Below are 14,660 nucleotides of genomic sequence, written 5' to 3' on the forward strand. Positions count from 1 at the left end.
GGCTTGTCATTGGCAAGGAATCAGCAGTTTTTTAAGATAAAAAGAAACGTAATAGAATCCTGACGGAATCTGACTTTGTGGCTGTGTTATTTAGTGGAAACCCTTCTCTCCTGCCTGCCTCATGAAAGAGTGTTCAGGGCTAACAAGGCACTATATGTTTTAATAAAAGCAGTTTAGTAAGTCGTCTAAAACTATCTAGAATGATCCAATCTATAGCTAGGTCACAAAACTACTAACGTTAGCTTTAGAGTAGCCTAGCTAGATAGCTAGCTAACTTCCGCTAGCTAGGTTGATGCAATCATGCAGCCAGCCGCTAATATTAATAATTTAGACTCACTGAATAAATGTGTTTGACACAGGATAAAGAAGATACAATTATCTGCTGTTGCTATCCAAGGCCAATGGATACTGAAGTGCCTGAAAAGGTTAGTCAGACATTTTGTTAGTCCATTAATGTTTTTTGGCATATTATTATATTTCCACTGCTGGTGATTATTCACACATATTTGTGGCACAAATTTCACTGTCATAAAAGTAAAAAATCAACAAATTCGCCACAGAGCAGTCGGCACAGATCAATTGAAAACATTTGTCCAACCATAACAAAATGGATGGCTAATGCAGAAAGAGAGAATTGGTAGATTCTGGAACAACCATAACTTTCACAAATACGATAGGCAACCATGGTGTCAGTATTTTTCGACTAGCAGGTTAGGTTAGAATAGAGTGCAATAGAATGAGTGACATTCAATAAAATCTACTTCATTAAAACGGGGATATTATTTTCAATTAAAATAGTTGATTTAATGATTGAATATATAGATTTAACAGGCAATCAGTTCCTACAGTGAGCGCCAGGGAACCAATCAGGAAAACACAAGGTTAGTGGTATTATTACTTACACATAACAAAAATACTTTGCTACAAAGTCTACTGTGTATAGTGTTAAATGTAACCCTGCCTTACTAAAGCTTCCAGAATGAATAATTGCAGAAGAGCACTGTAATGAGATGAACTAATAGTTTTCAGGACATAAAATGTAAATACTTTTCTACACTGAAACCTGTCTGTCTTTTTTATTTTTCAAAGTCAACTGCTTAACAGTGTGTGTGTGTGTAGACTGAAATTAATATTTAAAAATACACTGTAACCATTCTTTGCATAACGCTCAGCCCTGCCATAGGAGTTCACTAAACTACAGAGTATGTTGTCCATTGAAGTTGTTCTCTGGCTCTTTTGACATCAGATTCATAATGAATCACAACAAGGTTTGTGGTAGTTGGAAAGTTTTTTTCCCACCTCAGGTCAGGTGAGTTTAGAATTCACATGACCCGACAAGAAAACCCCCAGACCTATAGTCATAGCTCAGATGAAAAGGGAAGCTATCTATAATAATAATAATATTTTGTCATAGCCTATGAATAGAACCCAGAGTTTTACCTGACCAGGTCATGAGATCAGGAAAAACTCCAAGCCCCAGAAAAGACACATAGGCTTTTTGCCACACATCTTTTGAACCTGTGGAACCACCTCTGTGTAAAATTGCAGGAAATGAACTTCAAAACAAAAAAATTATCTCTGCCGTCAAGAGGGGGGCCACTAAAATGATTTGCTGTGAGGTAGACGATCCAAAGTCCTTCACATGACCCAGAATGACCAGGCCTGTGTTGATCCAGCTTTGCACAATCACATGGATTCTGCTTACATATGTCTAATGGTTAACCCTATATTGATTATGCTTACTACTTCTAAGAAAACAGTATAGATACTGGAAAATTCTCAAGGTACTGGAAAATTTCCAACAGACGGCGGCACCCCCAACCAAATCTCGCTTAGGGCCCCCAAAAGGCTAGAGCTGGCCCTGCGTAATCAACAGGTGTAACAAATGGACTGGACGGGGGCGAATTTGACCATGTCAAGAGCACTTGAGGCAGTGGGTTCTGAAAAACAATGACAAAATAAATATTAAAAATAATATTTGGGGGGGAAATTATTTCACCAGCCAAAAGCAGCACTTTGGCTACTGGAAGTGCAAAGGAGCATGTGCTCTGCAAAGGTAAAGTCCTATCTGTGCACATGCCTGTATAGGGGCTTCTTCCATCATAAGCACAGCCAACACTTAGAATCGTATCGTTTAACCAGACATAAACCACCCTTATTTTACTTTAAATCGGTAAAGCAACGTTGGACTCATAGTTAATACAACTTATTATAGTGAGTGTAAGAATAATGAGAAAGTGTTTTACCTGAGAAAGACGTTTTCGCCTTGCCTGACGGTAATATTGTCCATCACTTTACTATCGGTTTGGGATTCCCCTTGACTGTGGACAGGCAAACCTGCGGGGACAAGAAACAGCAGTCTGAAAGACAGAACCACCAGGCACTTCCAAGACACGGTAAAGTATCCACAAATACCCATCTTCGGTTTATAAATCCCACTGCTTGTCGAGACAATGCGTCCGTTGTTTTAAAAGGCAAATGCGTATAGCGGTCCTGTGGAGCGAGCGCGGGTTAGTTAATAGCCTACTGTTCATCTGTTAATCCAAATATGTTTTCCAGGTACAGCATAGTCTATGCAAGGGTAGCTATCCTTACTGCGCACTCCAAAATATATTGGCAGTCTGTTCCATTCTGTTCCGCAGCTCGCATGGAAATGTTTACTTTTCCTTTCCGAATGGTCCAAATGCTTGTATTGATGATGACAGTGCGCAATTTCACGTTCATTGAAAATGAACGGTTGCAGTCGTGGACAGCACGCAGAGCAAACCTAAAACAGGTATTTCGGTTGAGATGACGTGATAAAACTTAAACCACTGGTGCCAAATCCGAAGAAGAGAGCACAAACAACAACACACATGCGTGATTAACTCTTGTGATTGACTCTATACAATATAGTTTTAGTAATCTCCACTATCCCTTCAGCACTTGGGGTTTGTTGCACATTTCAAATAGGCAGGGATAGCAGCACTAATGTCCTTTCTATTTTCACTCAAAACCAAAAACGAGTATCAGGTTCATTGAATCCATTATTTTCCCCAATCTTTACAAGTATGCACCACCAATTTGAGTTTGTTGCTAAACCCCCTCACAGTAAGAGCTCTGGCAAGAGGAGGGAGAATGGGGGAGGGGGTGGGGTTGTCATGGTAGCAGGGACCTTGGTGAATAGCTGTACAGGTGTGTGGACATTACTGTTAATCAAGGATGCAATTGTAAACATGGATAAACTGTGTGTGTTTTTATGCAGATGCTATAGACTAGACCTACAGATAGACTATATTATTCAAACCTTGAACCGGGGAAATTTAAGTGAAATTGCTGGGTATGACTCAACTGTTTCGGTGGTGTGGATAAAGGCATGCGGACTAAATATACTGCCCATGACTCATAACATGCATTTTCACACCCCTGGCTATTACATTTGTGTCAATCATCTAATAGCAGTGCATTTATTTTATTTTTACCCCTTCTCCCCAATTGGTAGTTACAGTCTTGTACCATCGCTGAAACTCCCGTACGGACTCGGGAGAGGTGAAGGTCGAGAGCCATGCATTCTCAGAAACACGACCCTGCCAAGCCACACTGCTTCTTGACACACTGCTCGCTTATCCCCGAAGCCAGCCGCACCAATGTGTCGGAGGAAACACTGTATAACTGGCAACCGTGTCAGCATCCCGCCACAGAAGTCCCTTCCGGCCAAACCCTCCCCTAACCCGGACGACGCTGGGGCCAACTGTGCGTCGCCTCATGGGTCTCCCAGTCGCGGCCTGCTTCGACACAGCCCGGGATCGACCCCGGATCTGCAGTGATGCCTCAAGCACTGCAGTGCCTTAGACCGCTGCACCACTCGGGAGGCCTAATAGCAGTGCATTTATATAGCCTAAGCGAGCCATCATTCCAGGAGTTCCATTATTGATTCCTAAAAATCATTTGTGCAGCCAAAGTTTAAATGAGTGTGAAGGGTAGGTCCTTAAAAATTGGCAGTTCAACGGCAGTTATTTAGTGGAAGACTCTCCTATACACTTTAAGCCTATCTTTTAAGGAGGGCCAAATTAAATTATAGGCAGTCGTTATTAAAAGTATGGAACAGGAAACACTTTGAAACCAAAAATGAGTGTTTTTATAGTAGAAATGCAGTTACAACCGCCATTTTGTGACTACTGAACATGACCCTGTGTCTGTCAAACACAATGACGCAATCACAGAATGAGATTCTATTTATATGGACACAACCACCAATCAGGAAACAGAAACACATCCACACAGTTGAACAATTACTGTAGCAGGTATGCAATGAGCAATTACCACTGGGTGGATAGTTTGCTTTTGTACATTCTCAATATCATTCAACAACTAACTACTTGCTCAATGTCTTTCTTTATGCATTATTAAAAGAAAAAAACAGGCTTCATATAGTTTTAGCACCTAAAGTAAAGGCATACACAATTGCAACTTTTTTACCGTATTTATTGCTGATATCAGTCCTATGAGTCAGTCAAAATATTTATTTTCAGCCATTTTATAAAATTGGGTGTATTTGATTATGTTTATAACCCAAAATGTTCCCTGATGTAGAAATGACCCTTTGTGATACACGCACACATATTTGCCACATACAGTATATGTCATCGGAGCCATTGAAATTCAGTGAACAATAGATTGCAATTTGCTTAATCTAGCCTAATTTAGGTCTTCAACAAAAGGCACGCATATGCACAGTCTGTCACAGTTCATGTAAAGTAATGTATGTGGCAGCTAAGTGTATGTCAGTCTGTACTTCTGTCTGGACAAGTCATAAAAGGGGAAGGTCCTCCATGGTCATGCGCCCGGCTGATGATGCTTATTTTTGTTCAGTGTAATTGCATTCCATTCGAACTTTGTGAAAAGCCAATACAGCAAATTGGAATGTTTTACTGAGTTTTCCCATAGTGTGGAATGACTGGAATTGCTTTTGGCGCGTCCGGGAAGGTGCGCGACCGCGATATGCTCATCTAGAGTTTTGAGTTCCAGGAAAAAAACTATAATTAGAAGTAAGCAAACAAGACGTGAAAAAACGTCCAGAGAGGCGTCAGTCACCAAAAGGAGTCTGTTGAAGAAGACGGTGGTTATGGCTTTGGAGAGGGACTCTAAGTCGCTCGGGATTCGGAATGTGATGGTGTACCCCCGCCCCACAGGGATGAGTCATCTCCCAGATCTCAATCATAGGAGGGGCTCAAGCAATCGACAAGAGAGAAGGCCCTATAGCTCAAGGTGCCCGGTGGACATCTTGGAAGTGGAAGAGACCATTAGTTTCTAATAAAAAGAATGATGTCTATGGACTCCTCTTTATCACCCCTTGGTAATGTCTCCCTGACTGGAAGGCAAGGCAGATTACGGAAGGCAGATTAAGTGCACTTTGCAGTGACACTATATTCAGCCATCACAGTGTGGGGGCAGTAAAGGTATTGGGCAGTATGAGCACCAACTCGTTTTGAGAGATGAACATGCGTTCTACCTGACCACAGGTTAGGCGGGAGTTACATGTATTTTCTAAAGTGTCTTCGTTTGAATCTGTCTCTACGAGAGAGTTTTGTGGGAAGAGAGAATAGCTGCACTCTGTACAGTATATCATTCTATAGGGAGCATATCTCTTGAAACACTCAATACCGCAGTGCTGTATGTCTCCAGCATGGGCAGTTAAGCAAGCATCATCACCACAAAAAAAAGAGAAAAAAAGAAACATGTAGCCTGGTACTGTTTTGAATCTATTCACATGCAGTTGCCAATGCGCTGATAAGAAAATTGACTTTACTGTTGTATCTTTAATCGAGTCTAAGGCTGCATTTACACAGGCAGCCTAATTCTGATATTCTCTTATTGGTATTTTGACTAATCACTTCAGATCAGCTCTTTTTCAGAGCTGATCTGATTGGTCAAAAGACAAATGAGAAAAAAAAGATCAGAATTGGTCTGCCTGTGTAAACGCAGCCTTAGAGGCAATAGGAGATTTATACTGGGGCTATTAGGGGAGGACCAGATTAATGAGAATTGTGAGTGAGTTGTGAGGATGTGTGTGTGTGTGATTATTTTACCTCAGCACTTTCGAGGGTGAGCGACATCCAGCGACACAACAGCTGCTCCGCTTCGAAGGTTTGTTTCCCTCGACGATTGCACTTTAATAAACACGTTTTGCTGTTCTAAGGGATTTTGCAGTAGATCATTGTAAAAGTGTCTGCTTGAGACGGGACTGTGCACATGGCTATTCGTTATAGAGTTCTATTCTCATGGACATAATACCATCTTCTTGGACGAGATTTCCCTCTGGAGGGAGAAAGCTGCTCCCTGTCACTAATAATGTACCATCATGAACCCATAATGATATATAAACTTCAGCTGCTTTCACGCCTAGTTCATTTCACTCTGACTATCAAAGACACACAAACACACAGTTTGGTAAGGTTTTGTTAGAACTTAATTTTGTGAGTTAAAATAAATTTTCCAACAGTAGTGTTCATGCAGATGGAGTCATGGTCAGCTAACTCATAACATGTGTAGTAGGCCTTACATAGACGTCTCCAGTGACTATGGAGCACAGTCATAAGGCATCTAAAAATATATATTTCTACATCTCTTTCACAGTTTATAAAGTAGAAAAGTGTATGTGCAGCGCAGGGTCATCTGGTTCACTGTGTTTCCCTATTCAATTCCCCGACTTTGATTAGTCAATCATCTTTAATGTGCTTTTGATTGAATGCTGTTACATAGCTCCCTTGCTGTTTCATTCTTTATCTGTAATAATAGCACAGTGGGTTTATGAAAGTATTCCAAATGAGCTCACTCGGTAGTCTGAGAAGTCAGAAGGAAAAAAGAAAACGTAAGTCAGTCCAGAAGTTAACACTTTCACAGAACCAACCTTGACCCTTTCACAGAACCAACCATAAGCCTTTCACAGAAAACACAGCTGATTTCGTCTGAACTGGACTGATCTGAAGTAAAACGGCTGAGTACACCTTTTCTGGAAGACAGAGGCGTAAGTATGGACCGCTTTACTGGTCAGTTAATAAGACCTCAACATCAAAGATGTGGCAGTTGTTTAAGCCCACCCCCACAGTTATTTTCTACCTTCTTGCTAAGAAAACCATAAGCCTTCATTAAGCTCTAAACCAATGCGTGTCGACATTTTCGTCTTCTTTATCTCACCTCTTCTGCAATATTACCTATAATTACCCACGTGTCATAGTTATCCTTTTTTAACTTCAATGTGATGAGACCCAACCTGGTCTCAGAGCATTTTGTATTATTCTGTTCATACATCCGAGACACTCCATTTAATTTTTTTTATTTTATTTCACCTTTATTTAACCAGGTAAGCTAGTTGAGAACAAGTTCTCATTTACAACTGCGACCTGGCCAAGATAAAGCAAAGCAATGTGACACAAACAACACAGAGTTACACATGGAATAAACAAGTGTACAGTCAATAACACAATAGAAAAAAAGAAAGTCTATATACAGTGTGTGCAAATGGCATGAGGAGGTAGGCAATACATAGGCCATAATAGTGAAGTAATTACAATTTAGCAGATTAACACTGGAGTGATAAATTAGCAGATGATGATGTGCAAGTAGATTCATTCAGTATGATATATTAGGTTTGATATGGTTACTTAGGAGGGTGGTTGGTCGAGGTTGATGGGTGGGCGTATAACGTGAATGTCTAGCAACCCAAAGGCTGCGAGTTTGATGAATCTCTTCACAGACAACTTTAGGATTTTAGCTAACTAGCAACTTTTCAACTACTTACACATTTTTTGCTACTTTGCAACTTCTTAGCATGTTAGCTAACCCTTCCCCTAACCCTAACCTTAACTCATTTAGTGAATCCTTTGCCTAACCCTAACCCTTTTAGCTAAACCATTCCCTAACCCTACCCATAACCCTTTAACTTAACCCTAACCTCTAACCCTAACTCCTAGCCTAGCTAACGTTAGCCACCTAGTCACCTACCTAGAATTTGTAAATATCATACGTTTTGCAAATTTGTAACATATTGTATGTTTTGCAAATTTGTAATGTAATACAAATTGTAATTCATAACATATCATACAAAATGGGTGATGGACATCCACAAATGAATATATGCCATACGAAACATAACATATCATACTAAATGGAGTGTCTTGGATTTACGTACAGAATAATACAAAATGTTCTGAGACCAGGTTGTGAGACCTTAATCACCATGGAGACCCCGCCAACGTAGAGGATGCAAGTGTTGTGCTGTAATGAGCCTGCTCCTATTGAATTCACAGCATCCACAGACGTGTTAGCTATGCTTCCAGTACAAATAAAAAACCAAACATTGCTGTTTTTGTGTCCTCTCTCTCTCTCAATGTGACTAGTAATTATGGGGTTTCATTTGCACTCGCCTTACTGAAGGGATGCTGCCTGCCTCCCTGCTCTAGCCTGTTAGTGCTTCAGTGAAATGCGAAAGGAAGTACAAAGTCATTAAGACCAAGGGATTGTAGGAAAGGGCTTGTTATGGAGAGGAACACAATGGGAAAGTGTATACTGCTTGATCTCTGAATCTCCTATGTATACATCACCGTAGATATCTTAGCATACAGTACCAATTATGTTTTTTTATCCTTTACAACACTCCAAAGGTTTGTCGAGAAATGTCACACCACGCTGTGTGAAGGGGAAAACACACAACAACAAAAAACCTCACCTTGGTTTCTAACAAACTACCCTGCCAGACAGAAGCGACATTCACATGCTTGTTATTTTCCCTTATCTCGTTGATAGTAACTCCTGTGTTCAGAGGTTGGTTGCGATGTGCAAGAACAGACACAATGATTGGCAGCCACCAGTACTGTGAAAACGCACACGTCGGCTTTAGTCGACACCTGCCTGAACCAAACATTTGCATTCAGCACTGAAAAGCATAGATAGATACAGTACATGTGGGGGGGGGGGTGATGATAACCAAGGAACTTTTACTACGCTGTGTAATTAATATTTTTCCCAGTGCAAAATAAAGATAAGGACTCCATTAAGCCCTTAAAACATTCCGAGATAATGGATTTTTTGGGCAGTTGACGGAGCGGCTCATGTGGGACAGGTGGGATTTACTCCCGGGCTCCGTCGGCGCGGCGACAGCAGCCAGCGCCAAGGCAACTAGTGCAGGATTCCACCACCGGAGAAGAAGTCAGAGGCATTTGATGCACCGTTGGCACCAAAGGCAAATTAGATTATGGAGAGGGGGAATGGAATTTATTATTTCGCTGACAGATTTACAGATAACCGCTGCATAGAATACAGGCAAAAGGGCTGTAAAACCCATCATCTGTGGAGTGAATTACACACCGCTTGGAACAACTTGTTTGGTTTAGGAAATCCACACAACCCCCTTTGATTTACCTGCTTCCCACATCCCTCTTCAATTTTCTCACTGGCTTGCCTTCTCTTTTTCTCTCTCTCTTACTCGCTTGCTCTTTCTCGCTTTCTTTTTCTCTCTCTTTCCAAGGGTGAACAGAAAGGATGGTGGTATTTGTCACTGCCTTGACTCAAGGCTCTAGTAGTCTTTCATCTGTTGGTTAATCCATGATCGTTACCATCATCTGCAACCTTTGATCTTCTCTGTGGCCACAATAGGATCATGTCTATGCCAAGGCTATGTTTTGACTGCTGCACAGTATATTTATCGGGTGGAATAGGGAAATCTGAATATGACTGGATGGATATTACCATCTAAGACCACTGGTTGTCCTATACTCCCTTAGCAATAACATGGAGAGGTCACACATAACTGCCCTGCCTATGCAGCAGTAAAGCTGTCAGAAGTATTTATTTCACCTTGGGAAATCTGAGACAACCAATAATAACACTAAATGTAATGTCAGCGGGCCATCCATTTGAAAATGATTAAAATCACATTTTTCCCCTCTTCCGTTGATCTTTCAATCTGTCTGGGGTAGTGGGAATGGCCAATGGTGTGGTTTTAAAGGGCGTCCTCTTGGCCACAGATAGAATATTTTGCTGTATTAAACCACATTTCCTGCAATTCAACAGATTTTGCCATGGGGCTGAGAGATCATGTGCAGTTTTAAAGTGAATTTCTACACATTCTGCCATGCTTATGCAATCTGAGTGACGCAAACATTATAACAAAATCAATGCCAACAAAATGGAAGGATATTTTGTGAATTCTTGATTCTCCCTGACTGTTTACTTTTTATTTTGGTGATTGTTCTTCAAAAAATAAAGGTGAAGTCGGAAGTTTATATACAACTTAGCCAAATACATTTAAACTCAGTTTTTCACAATTCCTGACATCTGATCCTTGTAAAAATTTCCCTGTCTTAGGTCAGTTAGGATCACCACTTTATTTTAAGAATGTGAAAGGTCAGAATAATAGTAGAGAGAATGATTTATTTTATCTTTTATTTCTTTCATCACATTCCCAGTGGGTCAGAAGTTTACATACACTCAATTAGTATTTTGTAGCATTGCCTTTAAATTGTTTAACTTGGGTCAAACGTTTCGGGTAGCCTTCCACAAGCTTCCCACAATGAATTGGGTGAATTTTGGCCCATTTCTCCTGACAGAGCTGGTGTAACTGAGTCATGTTTTTAGGCCTCCTTGCTCGCACACACTTTTTCAGGTCTAAACACACATTTTCTATAGGATTGAGGTCAGGGCTTTGTGATGGTCACTCCAATACCTTGACTTTGTTTTCCTTAAGCCATTTTCCCACAACTTTGGAAGTATGCTTGGGGTCATTGTCTATTTGGAAGACCCATTTGCAACCAAGTGTTTAACTTCCTGACTGATGTCGTGAGATGTAGCTTCAATATATCCACATAATTGTTCTTCCTCATGATGCAATCTATTTTGTGAAGTGCACCAGTCCCTGGTGCACCCCCACAACATGATGCTGCCATCCTTGTGTTTCACGTACGATCTTTGTTCCCATGTGTAGTTGAGTTGCAAACCGTAGTCTGGCTTTTTTTATGGCGGTTTTGGAGCAGTGGCTTCTTCTTTGCTGAGTGGCCTTTTAGGTTATGTCGATATAGGACTCGTTTTACTGTGGAAATAGATACTTTTGTACCTGTTTCATCCAGCATCTTCTCAAGGTCCTTTGCTGTTGTTCTGGGATTGATTTGCACTTTTCGCACCAAAGTACATTCATCTCTAGGAGACAGAACGCGTCTCCTTCCTGGGCGGAATGACGGCTGCGTGGTCCCATGGTGTTTATACTTGCGTACTATTGTTTGTACAGATGAACGTGGTACCTTCAGGCATTTGGAAATTGCTACCAAGGGTAAACCTGACTCGTGGAGGTCTACAACTTTTTTTCTGAGGTCTTGGCTGATTTCTTTTGATTTTCCCATGATGTCAAGCAAAGAGGAACTGAGTTTGAAAGTAGGCCTTGAAATACATCCACAGGTATACCTCCAATTGATTCAAATTATGTCAATTAGCCTATCAGAAGCTTCTAAATGCATGACATAATTTTCTGGAATTTTCCGAGCTGTTTAAAGGCACAGTCAACTTAGTGTATGTAAACTTCTGACCCACTGGAATTGTGATACAGTGAATTATAAATTAAATAATCTGCCTGTAAACAATTGTTGGAAAAATTACTTGTGTCATGCACAAAGTAGATGTCCTAACCGACTTGCCAAAACTATAGTTTGTTAACAAGAAATTTGTGGAGTGGTTGAAAAACAAGTTTTAATGACTCCAACCTAAGTGTATGTAAACTTCCGACTTCAACTGAATATTGCTCCATTATCTGTTCTACATATTTTATATCTGGTTTTAGTCATTTAAGTTTACACTGACAATTTTTTATCATCCCGATAAAGATTAGTATTATTAATATTTGTATTTGTTTTTAATTGCAGTGATTTATTTAAGGAATATAAGGGAAATATGACTTAGTACCTTAGATTTCATGTTGACCTTATTTACTGTACAATGAGAGCCACTGTATCTTTATGGCCTTAATCTTATGATTTTATCTATTATTCATAATATTGCTGATGTGCATTATGTCTAATGCACGTCAGCATAGCAGCAAGACAACTTCATGAGCTGCTACCCGTTCATTATTAATGGTTTTAATGAGGAATAATCCATTCAGTCTAAGAAAACAGTTTTACCTATAACTCTTGTTCAACTAAATTGAATAGTTTTAATTTGGTGCATTTTTATGTATTTTGTCCTGATATTTAGCATTGGTAGCTTAAATATCAACCATAGCCACTCAAAGATGTAAAATGCCAAATTGGGTGGTCTAGCTAATCAACGAAACAATGGTAGTGATATAATGATCAAAATCATAGCTGATTACGTGGTTCATTATGACTATACTGTAATGGAATGAAGTCTCCACACACACGCAGGCGCAATGCACACTGTCATATAATTAGACTAAGCATGCTCTGATGAAGGTCTTGCGACCGAAAGCTTAGCCTAATAAAATGAAACGTGTGCCGTGATCCTGAGTGCGTGGACACTTCATTCCATTACAGTATTGCTCGTCATCTCCTGCGCCTCAGCTACAGTCGGATGTGTGACAGATTATTCTACGTTATTTCATTATGACTGTACTACAATACATTCCGTTGATTGAAATTCAATTTTTCCCACTTCATCAAGGACTTTATATTAAAACAAATTGCTTCAAATGGATTGTTAAATCATAAGGAAGTTGTGTATTAATGCAATCCAGTTCATTAACCAATTCAACAACAAGTGAAAAGGTTGTTTTTCAGTGCGGCAGGGAGATAAAGTACTGTATCTTGGAGCACTTCTTTCAAAAGCTGTGCTTACGTTGTTCAAAGCATCCCATCTACCTCTTGGATATACATTTGTCTCTCACAAGGTCCATTTAAACCCCACTCTCATTCATTCCTTCTTAGCCTCTGTCCATTTTCTACAGCCCCACTCCCCAGGGTGAACAGACTCATTCAACTCCTACAGTAGTGTGGGTACAAAAAAAATCTACTTAATTTGTCACCATCCATATATCCCATCATTAAGTTCCATTTGACATCTCTCCCAAAGAAAGTGGACCTTTCTCAGACAGAGAAAGCAACGAGCTGAAACGTTCAAATTATTATCAAAGAATTATTTTACTGTTACAATATAGGTGAAATTAAGATCCTACATTTATACATAGTAGTTTCTCTTAAAATGCCAGGTATAAAATTGCCAGATTACGTTTTCCCTAGTAGGTCTTTCTACTTCATGTGGTGAAACCAGCACATGTGCGCACATGCATAAGCACACACAGAGAGAGTTTGGCAGCAATTACTTGGTATGGAGATTGGATTTACAACATGCTTTTTACCAATTTAAAACAAATTAAATGTGGACTAATTGAATCTTGCTGGAATTAAGGAAATGCCTTGTACTTATTACCATCTAAGATTATGTTAATGTCACGGCACCCCTTTGCCAAGCAGCGGAAAATATTGAGCGATTGATTGATTAGTGATATGTTTGCTTCCCTGGGAGAAACTTTTGCTAAAATGTTGGGATTAGCTCTTTGAAATATAAGGTATTTTATTGATCACCTAATCGTTTAACATTCCAAGGGCTCTGGGCTTATCAGGCTCAGCCTGCTATCTTTCCGACTCAAAATATGCAATTGAATAACCTACTCTCTGAACTTAGCCAATGTCATTGTCACGTTCTGACCTTTATTTTCCTCTGTTTTGTCTTTGTTTTAGTGTGGTCAGGGCGTGAGTTGGGTGGGTTACCTATATGTTGTGTTTCAATGTTGGGTTTGTTGTTTGGCCTAATATGGTTCTCAATCAGAGGCAGGTGTTTGTCATTGTTCTGATTGGGAACCATATTTACGTAGCCTGTTGTGTGTTGGGTTTTGTGGGTGATGTCTTCTGTCTTTGTGTTCATTGCACCAGATAGCACTGTTTGGGTTAGATTCACTTTTGTTATTTTGTATTGTGTCTTATTCAGTTGTTTATTATTAAAACATGGACACTAACTACGCTGCGTCTTGGTCCGATCCCTGCTACACCTCCTCTTCAGACGAAGAGGAGGAAATCTGCCGTTACAGTCATGAATGTTCAAGTTGTTTGTCTCTTCAGAACTAGGAACAGGTAAAAAAAACTATATCGCTGCAGGTCATTGAAAACAAGTGCAGACTAAATTTTCACATCTACAACAAGCATTTAACGGAACACTAGTTAGATGGTTCTCCTTTGTATCTACCTCCTTTAACTGACTGATTTAATTGAGAAGTGAAAGGGTTTAAAAAAACTGAAAAGACTGAAGTGTCAAGAGTATGTTTAAGGCCTTGGAGTTGTATACATGTAAATAGGCTTGGCTAAATAGTACAGAATGGTAGGTGTGGATGCAAATCAAATTTTAAAAATCATGGTGACAAACAACTCATGGAATGTGACATGACATAATTGTTGAAGTGCTATCAGAAAAAAAATATTTTGAAAATACAATGATATGAGTTTTTTGAACACATTTCTTCTATGTTCAAAGGCATTTTTGTGAAGCTTGCACTGTTCACTCTACATGCATACAATTCCAGTAATACACAGACTGTAGTAGCTATTACACAGTAACCTTGGTTATTCGAAGTGGAGGCAGAATGCCGGTGAGTGTGCAGAGGTATGTTGGACATACTTATTACG

The 14,660-nt window shown here is 39.8% G+C and overlaps 1 protein-coding gene across 4 annotated transcripts in view; it reads right to left on the reverse strand.

Annotated features, from left to right (window-relative positions):
• LOC129819489 (opioid-binding protein/cell adhesion molecule-like) overlaps window positions 1-14,660 on the reverse strand; it is a 527,446-nt gene that overhangs the window by 200,438 nt on the left and 312,348 nt on the right. Inside the window, exons 1-2 of one of the 4 annotated variants that reach the window (XM_055875818.1) lie at window positions 2,596-3,036; window positions 2,247-2,337 (exon numbers count right to left, since the gene is read on the reverse strand). In XM_055875818.1, coding sequence (XP_055731793.1) covers window positions 2,247-2,290 — 44 coding nt within the window. In that variant the 5' untranslated portion in view covers window positions 2,291-2,337; window positions 2,596-3,036. Of the gene's footprint in view, window positions 1-2,246; window positions 3,039-14,660 lie in introns of those variants that run through there. The other 3 variants (XM_055875804.1, XM_055875794.1, XM_055875813.1) reach the window with 3 other exon arrangements.

This window comes from Salvelinus fontinalis, chromosome 2 (genome assembly GCF_029448725.1).
Source record: "Salvelinus fontinalis isolate EN_2023a chromosome 2, ASM2944872v1, whole genome shotgun sequence".
In the NCBI taxonomy this organism is placed as follows: Eukaryota; Metazoa; Chordata; class Actinopteri; order Salmoniformes; family Salmonidae; genus Salvelinus; species Salvelinus fontinalis.